The sequence below is a fragment of the Pristiophorus japonicus genome, chromosome 8, assembly GCF_044704955.1.
Source record: "Pristiophorus japonicus isolate sPriJap1 chromosome 8, sPriJap1.hap1, whole genome shotgun sequence".
NCBI lineage: Eukaryota > Metazoa > Chordata > Chondrichthyes > Pristiophoridae > Pristiophorus > Pristiophorus japonicus.
This window is the reverse complement of record NC_091984.1, coordinates 56,951,562-56,977,756: the sequence shown is the minus strand read 5'-3', so window position 1 is coordinate 56,977,756 and position 26,195 is coordinate 56,951,562. Positions and strand designations below refer to the sequence as shown.

Here is a 26,195-nt window from a genome sequence, read left to right as displayed (position 1 = left end):
CATGCAACTTCAGTACCCCTTCCTGCTTTCTCTCCATACCCCTTGATCCCTTTAGCCATAAGGGCCACATCTAACTCCCTTTTGAATATATCCAACGAACTGGCCTCAACAACTTTCTGCAGTAGTGAATTCCACAGGTTTACAATTCTCTGAGTGAAGAATTTTCTCCTCATCTCGGTCCTAAATGGCTTACCCCTTATCCTTCGACTGTGACCTCTGGTTCTGGACTTCCTCAACACCGGGAACATTCTTCCTGCATCTAACCTGTTCAATCCCGTCAGAATTTTATATGTTTCTATGAGATCCCCTCTCATTCTTCTAAATTCCAGTGAATATAAGCCTAGTCAATCCAGTCTTTCTTCATTTAGATAGGTTAAGCGAATGGGCTAAGGTTTGGCAGATGGAATACAATGTCGGAAAATGTGAGGTCATCCACCTTGGGGGGGGGGAAAAAAAACAGTAAAAGGGAATATTATTTGAATGGGGAGAAGTTACAACATGCTGCGGTGCAGAGAGACCTGGGGGTCCTTGTGCATGAAACTCTTAGGATCCTTGTGCATGAATCCCAAAAAGTTAGTTTGTAGGTGTAGCAGGTAATCAGGAAGGCGAATGGAATGTTGGCCTTCATTGCGAGAGGGATGGAGTACAAAAGCAGGGAAGTCCTGCTGCAACTGTATAGGGTATTGGTGAGGCCACACCTGGGGTACTGCGTGCAGTTTTTGTCACCTTACTGAAGGAAGGATATGCTAGCTTTGGAGGGGGTACAGAGACGATTCACTAGGCATATTCCGGAGATGAGAGGGTTATCTTAAGATGATAGATTGAGCAGACTGGGTCTTTATTCATTGGAGCTCAGAAGGATGAGGGGTGATCTTCTTGAAACATTTAAAATAATAAAAGGGATAGACAAGATCGAGGCAGAGAGGTTGTTTCCACTGGTCGGGGAGACTAGAACTAGGGGGCACAGCCTCAAAATACGGGGGAGCCAATTTAAAACCGAGTTGAGAAGGAATTTCTTTTCCCAGAGGGTTGTGAATCTGTGAAATTCTCTGCCCAAGGAAGCAGTTCAGGCTAGCTCATTGAATGTATTCAAATCACAGAGAGATTTTTAACCAATAAGGGAATTAAGGGTTATGGGGAGCGGGCGGGTAAGTGGAGCTGAGTCCACGGCCAGATCAGCCATGATCTTATTGAATGGCGGAGCAGGCGCAAGGGGCTAGATGGCCGCCTCCTGTTCCTAATTATTATGTTCTTATGTTGATATGTCAGTCGTGCCATCCCAGGAATCAGTCTGGTGAACCTTCGCTGCACTCCCTCAATAGCAAGAATGTCCTTCCTCAGATTAGGGGACCAAACTGTGCACAATATTCAAGGTGTGGCCTCACCAAGGCCCTGTACAACTGCAGTAAGACCGTGCTTCTATACTCAAATCCTCTCGCTAGGAAGGCCAACATGTCATTTGCTGCTGTACCTGCATGCCAACTTTCAATGACTGATGTACCATGACACCTGGGTCTCGTTGCACCTCCCCTTTTCCTAATCTATCACCATTCAGATAATCTGCCTTCCTGTTTTTGCCACCAAAGTGGATAACCGCACATTTATCTACATTATACTGCATCTGTCATGCATTTGCCCACTCACCTAACCCGTCCAAATCACCCTGCAGCCTCTTAGCATCCTCCTCACAACTCACACTGTCACCCAGCTTCGTGTCATCTGCAAACTTGGAGATAATACATTCAATTCCTTCGTCTAAATCATTAATGTATATTGTAAATAGCTGGGGTCCCAGCACTGAACCTTGCGGTCCCCCACTAGTCACTGCCTGCCATTCTGAAAAGGACCTGTTTATTCCTACTCTTTGCTTCCTGTCTGCCAACCAGTTCTCTATCCACGTCAATACATTACCCCCAATGCCATGTGCTTTAATTTTGCGCACTAATCTCGTGTGGGACCTTGTTAGAAGCCTTTTGAAAGTCTAAATACAACACATCCACTGGTTCTCCCTTGTCCACTGTACTCGTTACATCCTCAAAAAATTCTAGCAGATTTGTCAAGCATGATTTCCCTTTCATAAATCCATGCTGACTTGGACCGATCCTGTCACTGCTTTCCAAATGCGCTGCTGTTACATCTTTAATAATTGATTCCAACATTTTCCCCACTACCGATGTCTGGCTAACCGGTCTATAATTCCCTGTTTTCTCTCCCTTTTTTTTTTAAAAAGTGGGGTTACATTAGCTACCCTCCAGTCCATAGGAACTGATCCAGAGTTGATAGACTGTTGAAAAATGAGCACCAATGCATCCACTATTTCTAGGGCCACTTCCTTAAGTACTCTGGGATGCAGACTATTAGGCCCTGGGGATTTAACGGCCTTCAATCCCATCAATTTCCCTAACACAATTTCCTGACTAACAAGGATTTCCTTCAGTTCCTCCTTCTCGCTAGACTCTCGGTCCCCTATTATTTTCGGGAGGTTATTTGTATCTTCCTTAGTGAAGACACAACCCAAGTATTTGTTCAATTGGTCTGCCATTTGCTTGTTCCCTCATTATGAATTCACCTGATTCTGACTGCAAGGAACCTACACTAATCTTCACTAAACTTTTTCTCTTCACATATCTATAGAAGCTTTTGCAGTCAGTGTAATGGAAAAGGAATGGAGGGGCGGGGGGGAGGTGGCACTGATAAAAGGATGACATAATGACCGTCGTGAGACAGGATCTTGGCTCAGAAGATCAGGAAGTAACATCAGTCTGGGTGGAGATAAGAAATAACATCGAGCAGAAAACACTGGTGGGTGTAATTTATAGGCCTCCTATGCAGAGTATTAATCAACGAATAAGAGGAACTTATAACAATAATTGTGGGGTACTTTAATCTTATAGACTGGGCAAATCAAATTGGCAAAGGTAGTCTGACATGGAATGCATTTGAGACAGTTTCCTAGAATAATACCTCCTGGAACCAACCAGTGAACAGGCTATTTTCGATCTAGCATTGTGTAATGAGACGGGGCTAATTAGTCGTCATCATCATAGGCAATCCCTCGGAATCGAGGAAGACTTGCTTCCACTCCTCAAGTGAGTCCTTTGGTGGCTGAACAGTCCAATGCAAGAGCCACAGACCGTGCCACAGGTGGGACAGACATTCATCGGGGGAAAGGGGGGGTGGAGGACTGATTTGCCGCACGCTTCTTCCGCTGCCTGCGCCTGACCACTTCACGCTCGCGACGTTGAGATTCGAAGAGCTCAACGCCCTCCCGGATGCATTTTCTCCGCCGAGGGCGGTCTTCGACCAGGGACTCCTAGGTGTCAGTGGTGATGTACTTTACCAGGGAAGCTTTGAGGGTGTCCTTGTAACGTTTCCACTGCCCACCTTTGGCTTGTTTGCCGTGAAGGAGCTCCGCATAGAGCAATTGCTTCGGGAGCCTTGTGTCTGGCATGCGAACTATGTGGCCTGCCCAGCGAAGCTGATCGAGTGTGGTCAGTGCTTCAATGCTGGGGATGTTAGCCTGGGTGAGGACACTGATGTTGGTGCGTCTGTCCTCCCAGGGGATTTGCAGGACCTTGCGGAGATATCGTTGGTGATATATCTCCAGCGACTTGAGGTGTCTTCTGTACATCGTCCATGCCTTTGATCCATACAGGAGGGCGGGTATTACTACAGCCCTGTAGACCACGAGCATGGTGGTTGATTTGAGGGCCTGGTCTTCGAACACTCTTTTTCCTCAGGCGGCCAAAGTCTGCACTGGAGGCAATGTTGAATCTCCGCATCAATGTCTGCCCTTGTTGATAAAGGGCTTCCGAGTTATGGGAAGTCGTCCATGTTGTCGAGGACCACGCCGTGAATTTTGCTGACTGGGAGGCAGTGCTGTGTGGCGACGACAGGCTGATGGAGGACTTTTGTCTTACAGATGTTAAGCGTGAGGCCCATGCTTTCATATGCCTTGGTGAATACATCGACTATATCCTGGAGTTCAGCCTCAATGTGCGCAGGCGCAGGCATCGTCCGTGTACTTCAGTTCAACGACAGCGGTTGGGGTGATTTTGAACCTGGCCTGGAGGCGCGGTGTAGGTTAAACAGCTTCCCACTGGTCCTGTAGTTTAGTTCTACTCCAGCGGGGAGCTCGTTGACTGTGAGGTGGAGCATAGCAGCGAGGAAGATTGAGAAGAGGGCTGGAGTGATGACGCAGCCCTGTTTGACCCCGGTCCGGACGTGGATTGGGTCTGTAATGGAACCGCTGGTAAGGATCACGGCCTGCATGTCGCCCTGGAGCAGACTAAGGATGTTGACAAACTTTTGGGGATATCCAAAACGGAGGAGAACGCTGCATAAGCCGTCATGGTTGACGGTGTAAAGGGCCTTTGTAAGATCGAAAAAGGCCATGTATAAGGGTTGGCGTTGCTCCCTGCATTTTTTCCTGCAGCTGTCTTGCTGCAAAGATCATAGGGGACGAAATCCGCACTGTGATTCCAGGAGGAGCTCCTTGGCGACGGAGAAGATGGTTGAGGAGAACTCTAGTGACAACCTTCTCCGTGGCTGATACCAGGGAGATTCCCCTGCAGTTGCCGCAGTTGGACTTGTCCCCCCCTTTTTAAAGATGGTCACGATCACTGCATCTCTTGAGATCTCCCGACATGCTCTCCTCCCTCCAAATGAGAGAGGAGGAGTTCATGCATCCACGCCAACAGTGCTTTTCTGCCATATTTTAGCGCCTCACAGGAATTCCATCCGCACCCGTAGTCTTGTTCTTGAGCTGTTTTGTGGCTTTGCCTACGTCGTGCAGCGTTGGGGGTTTCACTCAAGTGGTGGCGAGTCGCATGCTGCGGGATGGCGTTGAGAGCACTCTCGTCAAAGGCAGAGTCTCGATTGAGATCTTCAAAGTGCTCCTTCCAGCAGGCCCTGACAGCCTCGGTGTCCGAATAATACGTCGTGGAACCAACCAGGGAACAGGCTGTTTTAGATCTTGTTGTGTAATGAACGGGGCTAATTAGTAATCTCATAGTAAATGATCCTCTGGGAAAGAGTGATCATATAATAGAATTTCACATTGAATTTGAGTGAGAAATACTTAAGTCAAAAATGAGAGTCTTAAACTTAAAGCCCATTACATAGATATGAGGGGCAAGTTGGCTACGGTCGATAGGGACATTAGATTAAAAGGTATGATGGTAGAAAAGCAGTGGCAAACATTTAAAGAAATATTCCAAAATTCTCAGTGAATATACATACCATTGAGAAATAAAAACTCCGTGGGAAAAGTGATCCATCCGTGACGAACTAAAGAATTTAAGGATAGTATTGGATTAAAAGAAGAGACTTATAATGTTGCAAAGAATATAGTAAGCCTGAGGATTGGGAAAGTTTAAGAAACCAGCAAAGGATGACCAAAGAATTGATATAAAGGGAGAAAATAGAATGAGAGTAAACTAGCAAGAAATATAAAAACAAATGTAAGAGCTTCTACAAGTATGTAAAAAGGAAGAGAGCAGCAAAAGTAAGCATTGGTCCCTTAGAGGCTGAGACAGGAGAAATTATAATGGGGAATAAGGAAATGGCACAGATTTTAAACAAATATTTTGTATCTGTCTTTGCAGTAGAAGACACAAAAAGCATGCCAAAAATAGTGGGGAACCAAGGTGCTGATGAGCGTGAGGATCTTAAAGTAACTAAGATCAGTAGAGAAAAAGTACATGAGAAACTAATGGAACTAAAAGCAGAGAAATCCTCTGGACTTGATGGCCGACTCCTCGGGTTCTGGTTCTAAAAGAGGTGGATGCATTGATGGTGATTTTTCAAAATTCCCTCTATTCTAGAATGGTCCCAGCAGATTAGAAGGTAGCAAATATAATCCTGCTATTCAAGAAAGCAGGGAGAGAGAGCATATAGAGTACCTACAGGCCAGTTAGCCTGACATCAGTCATTGGGAAGATGCTGGAATCCATTATTAAGTAACTGGCAACAGGGGACTTCGAAAATCGTAATAAGATTGGGCAGAGTCGACATAGATTTCTGAAAGGGAAATAGCGTTTAACAAATTTAGAGGTTTTTGAGAATGTAACCAGCAGGTCGATAATGGGGATTGACAGGATAGATGTTGAGAGGTTGTTTCCCTTGGCTGGAGAGTTTAGAACTAGAGGGCATAGTCTCAGGATAAGGGGTCGGTCATTTAAGACTGAGATGAAGTATTCCTTCACTCAGGCTTGTGAATCTTTCGAAATTCTCTACGCCAAAGGGCTGTGAATGCTGAATCGTTAAGTATATTCAAGGCTGAGATCGATTTTTGGACTGTCGAGGAATCAAGGGATTTGGAGATTGGACAGGAAAATGGAGTTGAGGTCAGAGATCAGCCATGATCTTATTGAATGGCGGAGCAGGCGCAAGGGGCGGAATGGTCTATTCCTGCTCCTATTTCTTACGTTCTTGCGTTCTTAGAACAGTGTTCCATAAATAGTGCGACCCACTTTCTATCTGTTTTTGCAAAACTGGAGCATGTGCTGTTAATACAATTATTTCTTTGTTTTAACTGTTTTCCCCAATAGGACTGTGTTCGTAATATTCCAGAACCGAAGGAAAATGGGAAAGCAAATGGTCATCAGCATAGTCTCTCCTTCTGTGGTCCAGAAAAAGACTACCTTTCCAGTTCTCTTGAAGCAGAACATAGGTATGATTACTCTTTATTTTAGTGCGAGACTGTTGTGATTAAATTATTTTCGATTGTTGCACCAGACTGGACAGAACAATGAGTTTACAAGTCTGGATTTGGATTTAGGGCAGACCGATGGGGTGAAAATCTTTTTCCTCTGTTGACTGAAGGAGCTACAAGAAAAAAATAAATCTGGACAGTTTTAACTTGGTGGGCATGGGTTCACAGTCGAAAAATATCCATACCTTCACATCAATTGGCACAAAATAAACATTCTCTTTCAGATAGCGTAAGGATGGTTGACATGCGGAAGATAAATATCAGTCTGACCTAGGAGAGATGCTGATTTTGAAGTTAATTCATTTTTAAGTTTCTTCGGTCGGCAACTTGCATTTCTATAGCGCTCCTCATGTAGAGGAACATGTCTTGGGTTACTTCAGTGCAGCAACAACCTAGATTCACATAATACCTTTAATACAACGCAACATCCCAAGGCACTTAACAGTTCAGGATCAGAAACAAGTAAAAGAGAGGAATTGGGTGATGAAGTAAGAATATCATAAATAGGAGCAAACAGTAGGCTCTTCAAGCCTGCTCCACTATTCAGTATAATCATGGCTGATCTTCTACCTTAACTCCACCTTCCTGCACTATCCACATTTCCCTTGATTCCCTTCATATCCAAAATCTATCGAGCTCTGTCTTAAATATATTTAATGACTGAACATCTGTAGCCCTCTGGGGTAGAGAATTCCAAAGATTCACCACCCTCTGAGTAAAGAAATTTCTCCTCATCTCAGTCCTAAATATCCAACCCCTTATTCTGAGACTGTAACCCCTAGTTCTCGACTCCCCAGCATCTACCCTGTTTTGATGAGATCGTCTTTTATTATTCTAAATTCTAGGGAATATAGGCGTAATGTCCTCATTGGACAATTCCCTTCCCCCCCCCCCCCCCACAATCCCAGAAATCAGTCTGGTGAACCAAAGCTGTACACTGTACTCGGTGTGGTTTCACCAAGGCTCTATATAATTGGAGTACGACTTCTTTACTCTTATACTTCAATCCTACTGTAATAAAGGTTAACATACCATTTGCTTTCCTAATTGCTTGCTGTACCTGCATGTTTACTTGCAGTAATTCATGTGCAAGGACACCTAGCTCCCTCTGAATCCCAACATTTCCCAATCTTTCACCATTTTAAAAAGTATTCTGCTATTCTATTTTTCCTACCAAAGTGGATAACCACGTTTCCCCACATTATGGGCTCAAATGCCAACTTAGTGGGCTGAAAACGTTGCCTAAAAAATCTCCCCTGATTCTGGCCGGTGTGTTGCCTCTCCCAGGGCTTGGCAGGGCATGGTCAGTCGTTTGGTGGGCAGAGCGAGGGCCCTGCGTAAAAAACAGTGCCGGCAGCTGTCTGCATTAGCGTTGGCGCATGCGCAGTAGCGCCTTCCAATGATGATGATGATGATGCTGCAGCATGGGACCCGATGCGTTCCGTCCCTATCCTGAGTAGAGTGGCCTGCTGCACAGTCCGGCCTGCTGCCTTCCCGGGCTAAGGATACAACAAACAGGCTGGTGCGGGGAGAGTTTTGATCGGGGGGTGGGTGGGAGGGGGCGGAGGAGAAAAGTTTTGATCGGGGGGGGGGGGAAGGGAGGGGAAGAGTTTTGATCGGTGGGGGGGCAGGGGTCGAGGGAGGGGAGAGTTTTGATCGGTTGGGGGGGGTACGGGTTGAGTTTTGATCGGCGGGGGGGTCGAGTTTTGATCGGGGCGGGGGGGTCGAGTTTTGATCGGGGCGGGGGGGTCGAGTTTTGATCGGGGCGGAGGGGAGGGGTAGAGTTTTGATCGGTTGGGGGGGTGGGGAGAGTTTTGATTCGGGAGGGGAGGGGGGAGTTTTGATTCGGGAGGGGGGGGTGGGGAGGTTTGATTCGGGAGGGGGGGTGGGGAGAGTTTTGATTTGGGGGGGAGGGGGGGAGTTTTGATTCGGGAGGAGTTGGGGGAGTTTTGATTTGGGGGGGGGGGAGTTTTGATTCGGGAGGAGGAGTAGGGGGGGGAGTTTTGATTCGGGAGGAGGGGTGGGGGGGAAGTTTTGATTCGGGAGGAGGAGGGGGGGGGGGGGAAGAGGTTTGATTTGAGGGGGGGGGGGAAAAGAGGTTTGAGTGGGGGGCTGAGGGAGAGGTTTGATGGGGGGGTGGATCAGGGGGGGAGGGGAAGAGTTTTGATGGGGGGAGAATTTTGATTTGGGGGGGGGGGGGGCCGGGGAAAGAGTTTTGATATCAGGGTGGGTGGTGAGGGGGAGCGGCGTGATAACTGTGTAGCCAGTAATTTTAATGAGCTTACTCAAGACTTTCCTTAACCCTGTTGATGAAAATACTTTCCTCTATAAGAACATAAGAATTATGAGCAGGATGTACTTGTATCTTTTATTTGGATATTTTGAAAAAATTATGTAAATATGTTTTGTCTCTACTTTTATTTTTTAGTTTAAGCTTCCATGAATGCTTGTGTTGTATCGTAAATTAACTTTGCAAAGTTTGTCATATGATGTCTTGTATGGCTGTTTGATCCTATTCACATTCTTTAGTCAAGTCATTAGTACCTATCTGCGTTGATTTCTTAACTCTCCGCTAGGGTTTTCTGTGCGGCCACATATGCTGGTCTAAGTTAGTTTGGACTAACCATTAGCTATCCAAAGTGGCCTAAATGACCAAAACGTCATCGGTGGTTGGTAATGCCTCCTTTTTGAAAAAAACGAAACTAAAAAAAATCCTAACTAACTCACTTACACTGGCGCAAATTGAATGTGCAAAATGGGGATTTTTAAGATGCTCCAGAAAAATCAAGTTGCTCCCAAAAAAAACCGGAACAACTCCTGGGCAATTTTGAGCCCTATATTCCATCTGCCATGTTCTTGCTCACTCACTTAACCTATCTATATCCCTCTGTAACCTCTGCATACTCTTCACAACTTACATCCTCACTTGGCTTTGTATCGTCAGAAAACTTAGATCCATTATCCTTGGTCCCCTATTCCTCATCATTGATATAGATTGTAAACAACTGAGGCCCAAGCACTGATCCTTGCGGTACCCCACTAGCTACAGCCTGTTAAACTGAAAATGACCCATTCATTTCTACTCTGTTTTCTGTCCATTAACCAATCCTCAATTCCTGCTAATATATTGCCCCCAATCTAATTTTGTGTAATCACCTCTTGTGTGGCAAATTATCAAATGCTTTCTGAAAATCCAAATGACTCTGCCAGTTCCTTATTCCCTATTAATTTCTCGTGTCTGTGCCTATCAGGGACCCAGGTTAACTTTTGCGAATCTCTTCCTTTTATTACATACCTATAGAAGTAGGTTTAAGAAAGCTTTAGAAAGTGAGGAGGAATGAAGCAATATGGAGGAGTTGGGGGAGAGAGTTCCAGTGTGGCAACTGGATAACTGTATGCTTTGGCACTGATGGTAGGGTATCGGGAAGAATCCAATTAAGATCCATTACTAAACAAACAGGCCAGCAGGTATAGATTTCCAATTTGCATATATATGTCCTGCATGTGTTTACATCAGCGAGTTGTCTGCATCTGGATATATGGTGCATTAAAACACCTGTATTCTATTTTATGTTGAATTTTCTTTATCCTGTACCAGTCTTCCTTTTCCTTGCCCAAAGAATGAAGTGCTTGATTACTGCCCTAAGTAAAAACAAGTAATTTTGCAAGCAATAGTTAGAGGGGAAATGTCAAATATTGCAAGGGGTGGTTTTTCTTCCCAGTTTGGCTCAGTCTTTGTTATTTCTCCCTTCATCAACACTTAAAATATTAATTAGAAGTGGTTTTTAAAGTGCTGCTATTCTGCCTGTCTCTATCTGCCCAACGTTGAAGGACTTTTCAGCTGGATAATGAAACATCTGATCTTAGTCAGCAAGTGCTCGGCACCGGTCACAGATGCCTTCATCTGGACTCTAATTTTGAACAGTGTGCACAGCTGAATGCTTGTTGACAGTCATACTGGTTGTTACAGTAATCAGCTGGAACCATCCTTCAGTATTAGGTGGGTAGAGAGGCAGAACATGTTGCACTTAAAATTAAAATGTGGAAATTAGAAGAAACTGTCTGGGAATGTTATTAGTTGAAAATGGCAGTATTTTTCTTGCATCTTTTACTGTGATGAGCAAGAGTGAGCTTTATCTTTAATTTGACCTCAATAGAAAGTTTTGTGTTCATTGTTTCTATCAAATGTATTTGGTGTTGCGTGGGTATTTTGTGGATTATCCAGTTTCATTTCTCATGCTGTGGCTCAGTGGGTAGCACCCCGGTCTCTAAATCAGAAGGTTGTGGGTTCAAGGCCCACTCCAGGGACTTGAGCACGAAAAAATCTAGGCTGACATACTAGTGCAGTCCTGAGGGAGTGGTGCACTGTTGGAGGTGCCGTCTTTCAGATGAGACGTTAAACCGAGGTCCTATTTGCTCTCTCAACTGGACGTAAAAAATCCCATGGCACTATTTCGAAGAAGAGCAGGGGAGTCATCCCCAGGTGTCCTGGCCAATATTTATCCATCAATCAACATAATAAAAAAAACAGATTATCTGGCCATTGTCACATTGTTGTTTGTGGGAGCTTGCTTGAGGGCAAATTGGCTGCCGTGTTTTCTACATTACAACAGTGACTACACACCAAAAGTAATTCATTGGCTGTAAAGTGCTTTGAGCTGTCTGGTGGTCATAAAAGGCACTATAGAAATCCAAGTCTTTCTTTTCTTTCTTTACAAAGTTAGTGCAGTATTTATGCAATGAGAAAATTCATAGCACTTTTTGATCCCAATCAATAAAATAAATCATCTAATATCGATGGCGTCCAATTTCCATGGACCCCCACTGCCCAGTGCTGGACAGGCGCAGCCCGCCTGAAGTGAGCTCATCTGACTTTGATGTAAATAGCTCAGTCGTACTCCCAGCACAAGCTCTCCTGCAAGTAAAATGGATTTCAGCTGGGTGCCTGGCTGCTGGCTTTGGGTGGGGTAGGGAGTGGCCTTCTGGAGGCTGCTGGAGAGAAACTAGTAGACTCCAGGGAATAAAGATCCAGGGTTCAGCGTAAAGAAAATTCTTTAGCTACTTATTTTTAGGCTCAGACTGTGCCTGTGCACCTCTGCACTTGGCAAGTAGGCATTTGCCAGGAGCAAAGTTTCGAAAAATCATCCCCATATATTCAGCTTTAATCCTGAGTCTGGGAATGTCTTCAGCAGCTGATTATTAAAATCTTGGAATAATAGACTGCTCAAATGAAAGCATGGCAATTTAGGAATCCACAAACATGGAAGGTCACTATTTTTGCTTTTTAGAACCTCTGCTCTCTTCATTTGCTTAGTTAAATCAATGGTCTGGAATTTGTGGTTGTAATGATGGCGAAACTGTTGCCGCTCACTGTCATTACTATGTAAAACCGTCAGCAACGTCTAGCGTTTGCACATATGCAGTTAAAAGTGGAAATATACAGTTAAAAGTGGAAATACGGAAGTTGCTGTCAGTGATCTCCGGATTACTCCCACGAGCTAGTGAGAACAGAAATAGGAGGATAGAGCAGATGAATACGTGGCTGGAGAGATGGTGCAGGCGGGAGGGCTTTAGTTTCCTGAGGCATTGGGACCGGTACAAGACGGACTGGTTGCACCACAAGAGCCGGGACCAATATCCTCGCGGGGAGGTTTGCTAGTGATGTTGAGGAGGGTTTAAACTAGCTTGACTGGGATGGGAACCTGAAAATAGTTTCACTCGGGAGGGGAGTAAAGCTGGAATTAGAAAGCAAAAATAAAGAAAGTGAGTTTGAAGGAGAGGGGAAACAAGCAGGAAAAAAGGGTAAAACAACAAACTTAAAGGCAATTTGTCTAAATGCACCTAACATTTCTAACAAAATAGATGAGTTGACAGCACAAATTGAGACAAATGGGTATGATCTGATAGCCATTACAGAGACGTGGTTGCAAGGTGACCAGGACTGGAATTAAATATTCAGGGGTACTTGACAATCTGGAAAGACAGACAGAAAGGAAAAGGAGGTGGGGTAGCTCTATTAATGAAGGATGGAATCACTGCAATAGTAAGAAACGATTTGGCTTAAATGATAAGGATGTTGAAACAGTTTGGGTGGAGATAAGGAACAATAAGGGAAAAAAGTCACTGGTGGGCATAGTCTATAGGCCCCCTAACAGTAACAACTCTGTTGGTCGGAGCATAAACCAGGAAATAGTGGAGGCTTGTAAAAAGGGAACAGCAATAATCATGGGTGATTTTAACCTCCATATTGATCCAACAAATCAAGTTGGTCAGGGTAGCCTTGAGGAGGAGTTAATAGAGTGCATAAGGGATGGGTTCCTTGAGCAGTATATAACAGAACCAACCAGGGGACAGGCTTTCTTGGATCTGGTCCTGTGTAATGAGACAGGATTAATAAACAATCTCCGAGTAAAGGATCCCCTTGGAATGAGTGATCATAGCATGATTGAATTTCAAATACAGATGGAGAGCGAGAAAGTTGGAATTCTACTATGAAGGATGAGGGCAGAGTTGGGTAAAGTGGACTGGGAAAATAGATTTTAAGTGTAGGACGGTTGATGAAAAGTGGTGTACATTTAAGGAGATATTTCACTACTCTCAAAAAAAAATATTCCAGTGAGGAGGAAAGGGTGCAAGAGAAAAGATCCGTGGCTAACTAAAGAAATAAAGGATGGTATCCAATTTAAAAACAAGGGCATACAAAGTGGCCAAAACTCGTGGGAGGACACAAGACTGGGAAGCTTTTAAAAGCCAGCAAAGAATGACTAAAAAAATAATTAAGAAAGGGAAGATAGACTATGAAAGTAAACTAGCACAAAATATAAAAACAGATAGCAAGAGTTTCTATCGGTATATAAAAAGGAAAAGAGTGGCTAAAGTAAATGTTGGTCCCTCAGAGGACGAGACCGAGGAATTAGTAATGGGGAACATGGAAATGGCAGAAACTGAACAAATATTTTGTATCTGTCTTTACTGTAGAGGACACTTCAACAATATTCCGACAGTAGATAGCCAAGGGACTATAGGAGGGGAGGAACTTAACACAATCACTAAGGAGGTGGTACTCAGTAAGATTATGGAGCTAAAGGCGGATAAATCCCCTGGACCTGATGGCTTGCATCCTAGGGTCTTAAGAGAAGTATCGGCAGAGTTGTGGATGCATTGGTTATAATTTACCAAATTTGCTTGGAGTCTGGGAACGTCTTGCTGCAGCTATATAAGGTATTGGTGAGACCACACCTGGAATACTGCGTGCAGTTTTGGTTTCCATATTTACGAAAGGATATACTTGCTTTGGAGGCAGTTCAGAGAAGGTTCACAAGGTTGATTCCAAAGATGAGGGGGTTGACTTATAAGGAAAGGTTGAGTAGGTTGGGCCTCGACTCATTGAAATTCAGAAGAATGAGAGGTGATCTTATCGAAACGTATAAGATTATGACGGGGCTTGACAAGGTGGATGCAGGGAGGATGTTTCCACTGATGGGTGGACTAGAACTAGAGGGCATGATCTTAGAATAAGGGGCCACCCATTTAAAACAGAGATGAGGAGACATTTCTTTTGAGGGTTGTAAATCTGTGGAATTTGCTGCCTCAGAGAGCTGTGGAAGCTGGGACATTGAATAAATTTAAGACAGAAATAGACAGTTTCTTAAATGATAAGGAATTATGGGGAGCGGGCGGGGAAGTGGAGCTGAGTCCATGATCAGATCAGTCATGATCTTATTGAATGGTGGAGCAGGCTCAAGAGGCCGTATGGCCTACTCCTGTTCCTATTATGTTTTTATACCCTGCTCTTCCACAGGGTGTGCCATTGCAATCAACACAGAAACAGTTAATTGACAAACTTCAGTTTTTTTTGCTCACTATTCTTGCTGTAGAAACCATTGAAAATGTTATGCCTTGAGTAGGTGTAACTGAATTTGTAACTATATACTAAGTCATAATTACTGCAGAACAACCTCTCTGGCGCTGAATTACTAATTTTAGTCATGTAAAATGTCATTCCCCCAGAAGAACATTAAAAAAATTCAATTATTTAAAAAAAATTGTTTGATATTTAATTTTCTACCTTTAATACCCATGTGTATGTCCCAATCTTTATTTTGCTTTCTGTAAAACGTAAATTATAAAACCTACTTTTTTACTTCCTGCTTTGCTGACTGAGAATTCTTCAATCTGATTGGCTGATCTGTCTGCCTGCTGCCGACACTGTTGCTAGATGCCACCGATTGCGCCAAATTCAAAGTTACGTCGGAATAGAGGAAACCGACGTGCTAGGTTCCATTAAATCTTTGTGGGCAGCTTTTTTCTGAGGTAGGCGATGAGTGCCGTCCCTTCGCCACTGAAAGCAAAATCTGGGCCAATATAAACAAGACAGAATTGATACCAGCTGTAATGTAAAGATCTTTTTGTAAAGCTTGAAAGATTTTTTAGCAATAACCGGATTAACCTTTGAACTAATCTTCATTTCTGCACAGATTATTGAAAGCAATGGGTTGGCAGGAGTGCCCTGAGAATGATGAGAACTTTTTGCCTCTGACTGAAGATGAGCTCCGGGAGTTCCAGGCTAAAACTGATCAGGTATGTTGTGTTGTGTTGTGTTACTTTTTAAAAATTAAAAGTAAGACTGCATTGATTTGTGCTTTGTTTGAATGTCACCCAACGAGGTTTTTTGCCAGAACCTCATGAGTTTTGTCTCAGCTGTCTCATATTTCAGAGGACATATGTTCCACATATGACAAATTTTGGTCTTCTCTTTCGATCTCTTTGCCAAAGCACAAATACACCACACGTTTCTTTCTGCTCTAAGTATCTTTCAACTGGTGCAAACTTGTATGCTATGTATATGTACACAAACAGTACAGTCTACAAATAGAATTACAATGATTTGCATTAATATAGTACCTTTAGCATAGAAAAATGTCGCAAGACGCTTCAGAACTATAAAGAAAAACTGATGCCAAGCCAGGGATCACAGTCTCAGAATAAAGGGTCGGCCATTTAGGACTGAGGTGAGGAGAAATTTCTTCACTGAGTTGTGAATCTTTGGAATTCTCTACCCCAGAGGGCTGTGGATGCTCAGCCATTGAGTATATTCAAGACAGAGATCGATAGATTTTTCGATATCAAAGGATATGGAGATAGTGTGGGAAGATGGAGTTGAGGTAGAAGATCAGCCATGATCTTTTGAATGGCAGCGCAGACTTGAAGGGCCAAATGACCTACTCCTGCTCCAATTTCTGATATAATGCCAAGCTGTTGAATACAGATTTTTATTCCATGAGTGAGTTTTATAGGTCTTGCTCATAAAATAAATTGCATATTCACATTTTTCCAGCAAATATTCAATGTGTATCAGATTGTGAAGTAAAGTGAAATTGACCATCGATGTGTTTTTAAAATATGTTGGGCATGCCTACTATAATCTTCCAAGAGTATTTTACTCAACAAACCAATTTACCAATCTGAAAAGTGTTGGCATTTGGAGGTGGTGGTCAAGCAAAATAATTTGCTATTATAAAGTTCCTTAACATATCCTCATTAGATCCCAGAGTGCTTCACGTCCAATGAATTACTTCTGAAGTGCAATCACAGTTAATGTAGGCAAATGTGGCAGCTAATTTGCAGATAGCAAGGCCTGATGAACAGTAAATAAGATGAATGATTTAATCTGTTTTGTTGTGGTGGTGTTTATGGGAAGAACATTGGCCAGAACATCAAGAATGCTCCCCTTGATTAGTGCCATGGGATCTTTCACATCCACCTAAACAGGTTGATGGGCCATCAGTTTAACTCCTTATCTTAAGGATGGCACTGCTGGCAATGTAGCACTGCCCTGAAGTTTCAGCCTAAATTATGTGCTGAAGTATTGGAGTAGGGCTTGAACCCGCAGTTTTCTGACTTGGCACCAAAGAGTGCTACCAACTGATTTGGTTGATTCGATTATGTGCCTGAAAGAAATAGGAAGGAATGATGTTTCGAGCAGAACTAGTATTTCAAATTGAAAACATTTGCTTGCATTTTTTTAATAAATAAAAATGACTGAGTAGCATTATTGCTGTAATGGTGTTTGTTTCAATGTTGTGCATGAGTTGAAAATATACACAACTGGTTACCTCAGGGAGACGCACATTTCCCTGGACTAGTCGGAGGTCTATACACTGTATCCTTTCCAGAAAACTTTGAGCCCCATCCTAAAAATTCAGTTGTTGGTATTTCAGTTATAAGCAGGTGCAAGCTTTTATGGGGCTAGCTTTCATTTTTCGCCAAAATATATTTTTTAATTAATACATTTTTAACTGGTGCCTGTACCATGTAATTAACCTTAATTTCAGTTCCTTCTCTAATTACTGTTTTTCAAATTTGATTGCAAATATGCGTATTACAATGAGTCAAAAATAGAAATGTAAACGGGAACTGTGATTTTCCAAAATTTACTTTCCTCCGAGACTAGGTGGAAAATGAAAGTACAGGTTGGACCTCTCACCCCTCCAGGGGCGCGGCTGACCTCCAGCCTGACTTTGGGGTCACCGAAGGCCCACTGACACTTCCTCCGTGGCCTATCGAGGGCCTGTCGACACTTTGCAGCTTGCCGACACTTCGGGCCCGCCCAGGGTGTCGACCTTCTCCTCCCCCGCCCAGACCGAAGGCCACCTTTTTCACCCCACTCCCCCCACCCTGCCTCGGGGCCGCTGACCACCTCATATTCGGCACAGGCCAGATCCTGAGGGTGCCGGGTAAGGGAGGTTCAACTTGTAGTCCCAGTTCTCCGAGTGGACTAAATTATACAAACGAGTCTGCTGAATAACTTTGTTCAATAGTCTTGAAAGTGTCATAAAATGTTTGAATGGTTGAGTCACCATTCCTATTGAATCCTCTAATTCTGCCCTCTTGAGCATCCATGATTATAATCACTCAAACATTGGTGACCGTGCCTTCTGTTGCCTTGGCCCTAAGCTCTGGAATTCCCTGCCTAAATCACTCCACTTCTCTACTTTTAAGAAATTACGTAAAACCTACCTCATTGAGCAAGCTTTTGGTCATCTGCCCTAATTTCTCTTTATGTGGCTCATGTAAAATTATTTGTCTTATAATACACCTGTGAAGTGCCTTGTGATGTTTTACTACATTAAAGGTGCTATATAAATACAAGTTGTTATATACAATTTGTGTTAGCACTGTTTTAAGATTTGAAATTAAATTAATTTTATCGGCCAATGTCCCAATGGACCCAAAGGTCAGACCATTACATCACATTTCCTCTCTGGCATGTCAGCAAGCTGAAAACAGTATTTACCTAAATAATTGGAAATTTATTTTCATTTCGCATTCACCATACTGTGGTTGAACCAAGCTGTTCTGGGGAAACCACCTGGTAATTTTGTGCACTGACACTTCAGGCAGAGCTTACCCATATGATACCCAACTCAGACCCCTTTGCATATGTCTGTGGCAGTAACTTTTTTCTCAGCAAAGAAAAATATTTTCTGTTCCTAGAATAGCTTAGTTACAGTTAAACTGTATTATCTTGGTGATCTTGTCCTGATCATGAAATTACCCAGTTTTAGTACAGTTGCATAGTTTATTTGTTTACTGTAGTTAAATAGTTTGTGTTTAAATTTTTTTTAAAGGACAAATGTTGATTGCTGCTATGAGAACATAAGAAATCGGAGCAGGAGTCGGCCATTTGGCCTCTCGAGCCTGCTCCACTATTTAATAAGATAGTGGCTGATTTGATCATGGACTCAGCTCCACTTCCCTTCCTGCTCCCCATAAACCTTATTGCTCAAAAAAACTGTATCTCCGCCTTAAATATATTCAATGACGCAGCCTGCACAGATTCTGGGGCAGAGAATTCCACAGATTTAAAACCCTCAGAAGAAATTCCTCCTCATCTCCGTCTTAAATGGGCAGCCCCTTATTCTAAGACTATGCCCTCTAGTTCCAGTTTCCCCTTCAAGTGGAAACATCCTCTCTGCATCTACCTTGTCAAGCCCCCTCATAATCTTATGTTTCGATAAGATCACCTCTCATTCTTCTGAAATCCAATAAGTAGAGGCCCAACCTACTCAACTTTTCCTCAGAAGTCTCAACCCCCTCATCTCTGGAATCAACCTTGTGAACCTTCTCTGAACTGCCTCCAAAGCAAGTATATCCTTTCGTAAGTATGGAAACCAAAACTCCGCACAGTATACCAAGTGTGGCCTCACCAATACCCTGTACAACTATAGCAAGACTTCCCTGCTTTTATACTTCATCCCCTTTGCAATAAAGGCCAAGATTCCATTGGCCTTCCTGATCACTTGCTGTACCTGCATACTAACCTTTTGTGTTTCATGCACATACCCCCAGGTCCTGCTGTACTGTAGCACTTTGCAATCTTTCTCCATTTAAATAATAACTTGCTCTTTGATTTTTTTCTGCCAAAGTGCATGACCTCATACTTTCCAACATTATACTCCATCTGCCAAATTTTTGCCCACTCACTTAGCCTGTCTATGTCCTGTTGCAGATTTTGTGTGTCCTCCTTCTCACATTGCTTTTCCTCCCATCTTTGTATCATTGGCAAACTTGGCTACGTTACACTCCGTCCCTTCCTCCAAGTCGTTAATATAGATTGTAAGTCGTTGGGGTCCCAGCACTGATCCCTGCAGCACTCCACTGGTTACGTTTGCCAACCGGAAAATGACCCATTTATCCTGCCTCTCTGTTTTTTGTTAGCTAGCCAATCCTCTAGCCATGCTAATATATTACCCCCAACCCCGTGAGCTCTTATCTTGTGCAGTAATCTTTTATGTGGCACCTTATCGAATGCCCTCTGGAAATTCAAATACACCACATCCATTGGTTCCCCCTTATCCACCCGGCATGTTACATCCTCAAAGAACTCTCTTATAAATTTGTCAAACATGACTTCCCTTTCATAAAACCATGGTGACTCTGCTTGACTGAATTATGCTTTTCCAAATGACCTGCTACTGATTCCTTAAAAATGGACTCCATCATTTTACCAATGACAGATGTTAGGCTAACTGGTCTATAGTTTCCTGCTTTCTGTCTCCCTTTTTTTAAATAGGGGCGTTACTTTTGCGGTTTTCCAACCCGCTGGGACCTCTCCAGAATTCTGGGAATTTTGGTAGATTACAACTAATGCATCTACTGTCTCTGCATCCACTTCTTTTAAAACCCTAGGATGCAAGCCATCAGGTCCAGGGGACTTGTCCACCTTTAGTCCCATTATTTTACTGAGTACTATTTCTTTCGTGATAGTGATTGTTTCAAGTTCCTCCCTCCCTATAGCCCCTTGATTATCCCCTATTGGGATGTTTTTAGTGTCTTCTACTGTGAAGTCCGATGCAAAATATTTGTTCTAAGTCACTGCCATTTCCCTGTTCCCCATTATTAATTCCCCAGTCTCATCCTCTAAGGGACCAAAATTTCATTTTGCCACTCTTTTCCTTTTTATGTACCTGTAGAAACTCTTACTATCTATCTGTTTTTATATTTCGTGCTAGTTTACTTTCATCATCTATCTTCCCCCTCTCCATTATTTTTTTAGTCGTTCTTTGCTGGCTTTTAAAAGTTTCCCAATCCTCTGGCCTCCCACTAGTCTTGGCCACTTTGTATGCCCTTGTTTTCAATTTGATACCACCCTTTATTTCCTTAGTTAGCCACAGATGGTTATCCCTTCTTACAGTCTTTCCTTCTCATTGAAATATAGTTTTGTTGAGAGTTAAGAAATATCTCCTTAAATGTCTGCCACTGCTCATCAACCATCTCACACTTTAATCTATTTTCCTAGTCCACTTTAGCCAACTCTGCTTTAAACTCTTATCTTCCATCAATGGCCATTTATTAATGTGTTAAAATGTTTGACTGTAGTCATCTCGTACCCACTAATGTATTTCTGTCTTAGAATTCCTAGAATTTGCCAATTCAGATGGAGGCCATTCTGCCTGTGCCAGCTATCTGAAAGTGCTATCCATTTAACCCCATTTTGCTGCCTTTTCCCATCGCATTTTACGTTTCCTTTTTCAAATATTTATCCACATTCCTTTTAATGGCTATTGTGGATCTGCTATCACTGATTCTGGTGGGGCATTGCGTAACTTCATAACTGCCTGGTTTAAAACAAAAAATTCTTATAATCTTTTTGTTTTTTGATTTTAAATAGTTAGTGGTTAGAATCACAGACCAGTGGCAAAAAAAATTATCTACATACCACATCAAAACTCTTTATAATTTGGAATGCCTCTGTCAGATCTATTCATCTTCTCTGTTCCAGTTGAGTGCAAGTTTATCCCGCCTCCCTCATAATTAAAGCCTCTCATCCATGGAATAATCATGGTGAATGTCTTCTGCACTTTCTCGCTCGCTTTGACTTGTTTCATAAAATAGGGCAACCAAAACGTGACACAATAATCTAATTGCAGCCTACCCAATTATTTTGTTTAGGCTTAGCATTACATATTTGCTTTGGTACCTAATACCCCATTTAGAAAACATAATACTCCATATGCTTTTTAAAAAAAAAAAAAAATTTTTTACCAGCTTGTCCTCTCACTTTGAAAGATGTGTGCATCTGAATCCCCCAAGTATCTCGGCACTTCTATAGAGTCCAGTGGTCTAGCACTGGCCCTGGGAGGTTACTTTTTACATCTTTCCAGTTCAAAAACATACATTAACCACTATTCTTTTCTATTCTTTAGCAATCTTCCTATCCATGCTACCATGTGCCTTAATTTTATCAAAAAGCCTCTTGTGTGGCACCTTATCAAATGCCATTTAAACATCGATGTACACAGTATTACTCTATTTCCTTCAGGCCAGGGAGCAAAAGGAGCAGTGTGGCGGCCTAGCCCAGCAGTCCTGCGAGCACCATCGGAGCAGGCCGGGGAGCAGAAGGAGCAGCATGGCAGCATACCACTCCAGGGAGCAGCACGTGCTGGAGCAGGAGAGCAAAGGCAGTGAAAAGGGAGTTCACCAAGGTCCAGGTCGGTGATTGGAACCTGGGCAGATACATCAAGAGCGGCGAGAGACTGGAGAGGGATGTGATCGGGGCCCAGGAGAGGCACGACTTCGGGGCCCAGAAGAGGCGAGGGCCCAGGGGCAGCATGGGCCAGTCCACCCTTCGATACGTGTGCGCACGAGGTCCGTGCAGCAGAGCAGGTCTCCAGTCGTCTTGGTTAATCCTTGCTACTGGACCAAGACCTAGCTCTGTCAAGCCCGTGTGGTGGCTGGTGTGCAACAGTCACCACACGCTAAAAAAATCCAAGCACGGGCATCTTCCACCCTTCAAGATGTAGTTCAGACCTGGAATTTTATGTCCACAATTGAAACACCTGTGGACTTTTTGACGTGGAAGCAAGTCATCCTCGGTTCGAGGGACTGCCTATGATGATGATGATTTCCTTCATGAATTCACTGTTATCTCCTGAAATAGTTGTATTAAATTTGTTAGACATGACTTGCCTTTTTCAGAAAAGAAATGAAGAAAAGGAATAGGCACAATATAAGAAAATCTGCCCTGTTTTGTCCCATTAAGATTTCGCTCAGTCACTGGTGCAGTGCCACTGCTGTGAAATAAAAGTGTACATCAACAATGAATGGTCACATTCGTGGCGAGGTAGCAGCTCGGTGCTTGGGCTGCGCTGGATTTGCCAGCCAGGACCTCCAAGATGTCTGTTGACACCATGGCTTTACACCTCCACTGATTGAAAGAAGTCCTCAAGACGCACTATCTGATTTTGCATTAGAATCATTTTGTGCCTTTTAGTTTGGAGGAACCTTCCATTAAGGTCTCGAACCACACATTTAGGTGGAGGGAGGCTTCAGCCTCAGTGAAGGCCCATACCGTTGCCTGTTTATTACGAATCTGGCTGTCCCCTACCCTCAGGTCCACTTTCCATGCATCCCCTGAGGGATATTCTGGTCTCCAAGATGTGGATGATGTGAAGAGTTGAACCCCTTCTGTGGCACTTTTTTTTTAAACTCATCACAAACTACAGATGGAACATATTTGGTGCTCCCATTGGATACAGTTTTTTTTTTTTTTTCAACACTCGTGTGATACTTGGCAGGATTTAAACATAAACGCTGGGACGTAGATACATGATTGAGGTCAAATTATGTTTTGGCTCAATGTAGATCAAAAACTTGTCTTTTTTTAAAGGGATATTATCATGAACAAGGGTAATACAGTGGAAATCAGTGCGATTTATGTTACTTCAGTATGACGCAGTTTTGATAACTGCCATTTCAAAATAATGAACGGTATCTGTTCAAATCATCATTAGTTATCACATTAAGGGATCACTCTATTCCAAAAACCATGGACAGTTTGGATTGAATAGTCTCTTGTTTTAAACTTCATTGGTTCTAAAATAAATAAGCCAAGAAAAAAATAGGAAGAGTAGCTAATTAGCTGCTTACCTTCATCCGCCATACTATTTTCTTAGTGGTGGTCTGTCCTATTTTCAACTAGTATGATTTAGATGGTTGAGATGCCGTGTTCTTAAGGCCTATTTTAAATTTCTATGTCTTAATTGTTACAGTATTGGTCAATTACCTGCATACAAGTTTTCTGCTCAAAGTTTGCTTCTGTTTCCATATCTTCATCCCCACCAAGTCCTTCATGGGACCTCACCCCAACTGTCCACTGATGCAATTCCCAATCCATTGTCCTCAAATCTGAAGGCCACAAACTTTATTATGCCTGGCACTCGACTGGCGTCGTCGTTCCCAGCCAGATCTGACTGTGCAACCGTGTAATTCTACTCTAAACTTATCATAGAGCATAATGTTATTCCCAAACTCTTCTCTGACACATTGCCTCCTTTGATCCCCATCTTTGCTCCCTCTATCCTTAACTCAGTGCCGATTATGAGGAGCTTAAGATTTTTTTTTCATCTTGAGGATTGAGGCTGTCTGTTCGATTGACTGAGCCTCCTTTATGTCTAGAAATAAACCTAAAAAAATTGTTGTGGTTTTTCTGGGGTAAGTGGTCCAATAGTATCAGGCATTCATTTTAATTCACTTTTATGAATTTAAACGTGTAATTTTTTTAATGTCTGTTATGAAACAACACTGCCTAATCCAAAATCTCTTTCAATTCTTTTTAGCTGAAGAAAAATGGCTTTAGGAAAAATGGTTTTCAATTGAAGAACCGATGTGCAGCTTTACATTTCGCTCAGTGGAGAGGCATTTTCAGTCCAGGGCTTCATGAAGACTCAGATTCTGAAACTAGCAGTAGTACCAATTCTGATGATGACGCCTAAACTTGATACAAGTGGAATTCACGTTATATGTTTTCTTACAGCTGGAGGACTAAACTTACTAAAGCTCTTTTGGCACAGAGTTATATTTTTCCATGCACACGGGAGTTGATCATATCCCAAAGAAGAAAATTTGCTTGTTGAGCTCTTTTTCTTTTTTTTCTTTGACCAGCTGGTCCTGTTGAATGCTTCGTAGAATGAAATGAGTCAATAAAGAAGAAAAGGGGGCAAAGCACATACTGAGTAATCATTTGCAAGGAAAAAAGTGGGTATTTGAAAGCTTGGAAAAAAAAAACATTTGCAGACAATTAGTAGAAATAGCAGTGTGATAGAACAAGCAGTTCAAGAGACAAATTCAAAATACTGATAAGTTGTCAAGAATAATGCTAACTACATATGTTTTTCAATGTCGTGACATTTTGGGAAGAAGAAAACAAAATTTGTCACCGGAGGTTTATCTCCATTTCTTTGGTACAGTTGTAAAATATTCACAATAGGAGCTTTGAGTTCTTCAAACAGCCTTGATATTCAGGGTGGATTGTAAAATATAAATTTTGTGAAATTTCAAAGATTAAGATTATTTTGATAACGTTATTTACAAATTTAAACAAGTGGCTATCACATATGAATATCTGTGAGGAAAACTACTGCATTAAAATAACTTGGAATAAATATTTTGCATCAGTTTGCCAAAATGGTTTGTGTTGTAACTCTTTTATTGAGGTTTGTGTTCTGAAAAATTATTTTACTTTGAAAAGAATGTTCATTTCAGATTGAACCATTTAATGCAAGAAAAAGCAATCCGTTTAAATGTATGCTGTTATTCAGCCAAACATGCATACATCAACGAACACCAAAATGCAGTATAAATTTTCCAAGATAATTAGCAGTTTTGATAGAATTCTCGAAGTAGTCTAAAAACTGTTATTGGACATCATATCCATTGAAATATTCCATCATATCTGTAAATATTAAACTTTGTTCATATATAGACCCAAGTGTTGCTGTATCGTCAGATGTAATTTTATTTATTTGATCTTCAGAATTGGCCAATATTGGCAAGCCTGCATTTATTGCCGATCCCTAGTTGCTGAGAGAAGGTGATGGTGGTCCTTCTTTGAGAATCACTGCAGTCCTTTTGATGACGGTGCTTCTACAATAGTGTGAGGTAGGGAATTTGCAGATTATTGACCCCACAACTATGAATGGAGTGGCAATGTGTGACTTAGGAAATTTGAGGGTATTCATAAGAACATAAGAAATAGTAATAGGAGAAGGCCATACAGCCCCTCGAGCCTGCTCCGCCATTCAGTAAGATCATGGCTGATCTGATCGTGGACTTCGCTCCACTTCCCTGTCCGCTCCCCTTATCCCCTTATCGTTTAAGAAACTCTCTATTTCTGTCTTAAATTTATTCAATGTCCCAGCTTCCACAGCTCTCTGAGGCGGTGACTTCCACAGATTTACAACCCCCTGAGAGAAGAAATTTCTCCTCATCTCTGTTTTGAATGGACGGCCCCTTATTCGAAGATCATGCCCTCTAGTTCTCGTCTCTCTCATCAGTGGAAACATCCTCTCTGCATCCACTTTGTCAAGTCCCCTCATAATCATCTTCCTGTGGCATTGCTGATTTTGTCCTTCTCAGCATTAAAGCTTGCAGGAGAGGGTGGTGCTGTTGAAGAAACCTTGGTGAGTTGTTGCATGATATCCTGTAGATCGTACATATTGCATTTGTGATGGAGGGGAGGGATATCGAATCCAGTGGCAATGGTACTGATCAAGTAAAGTGATCTGTCCTGGATGGTGTTGCCAAGTTATTGCAACCTCTCGTATTCTATTGTTCAAAACATCTGTTTAGGGCTTGGAAGCAGACCTTGTGTGTAGAATTCTTCAGTTACATTTTCAACTTTCAGTCATATGAACTAAGAATAAGGCCACAGTTCACTGTCTCTTTCATGATATCATTGAAACTGAACTTGATACGGGAGTCTGTGTTTTCGACGTGGAGAGACTGAATAGTAAAATAAGTAAATAAAGTTAAAATCTAGTAGATTATCTTCTTAAGCAATTTGCTACATAATAGTACCCTTTGAAAGAGATACTGGCATCTCATTGAGAGTTTTCAGGTAGATTCAATTCTTGCAGTGACCACCGGGGTAAGTTAACAGTACAGCAATTGCACGTCTTTTTAATGTTTGTTCTTTTCT

The 26,195-nt window shown here is 42.5% G+C and overlaps 2 protein-coding genes across 7 annotated transcripts in view; both read left to right on the top strand.

Moving 5' to 3' along the window:
- gpbp1l1 (GC-rich promoter binding protein 1-like 1) overlaps nt 1–26,195 on the top strand; it is a 107,498-nt gene that overhangs the window by 80,481 nt on the left and 822 nt on the right. For 5 of the 6 annotated variants that reach the window (XM_070886823.1, XM_070886824.1, XM_070886827.1 and 2 more), the window contains 3 exons: nt 6,552–6,673; nt 15,193–15,295; nt 23,836–24,683. In XM_070886823.1, the coding sequence (XP_070742924.1) occupies nt 6,552–6,673; nt 15,193–15,295; nt 23,836–23,991 (381 nt within the window). In that variant the 3' untranslated portion in view covers nt 23,992–24,683. Of the gene's footprint in view, nt 1–6,551; nt 6,674–15,192; nt 15,296–23,835; nt 24,684–26,195 lie in introns of those variants that run through there. The other variant, XM_070886826.1, reaches the window with a different exon arrangement.
- Nucleotides 25,047–26,195, top strand: part of ccdc17 (coiled-coil domain containing 17) — a 72,471-nt gene continuing 71,322 nt past the window's right edge. The window contains exon 1 of the mRNA XM_070886820.1: nt 25,047–25,156. The gene's annotated coding sequence lies outside the window, so the exon portion shown is untranslated. The remainder of the gene's footprint in view (nt 25,157–26,195) is intronic.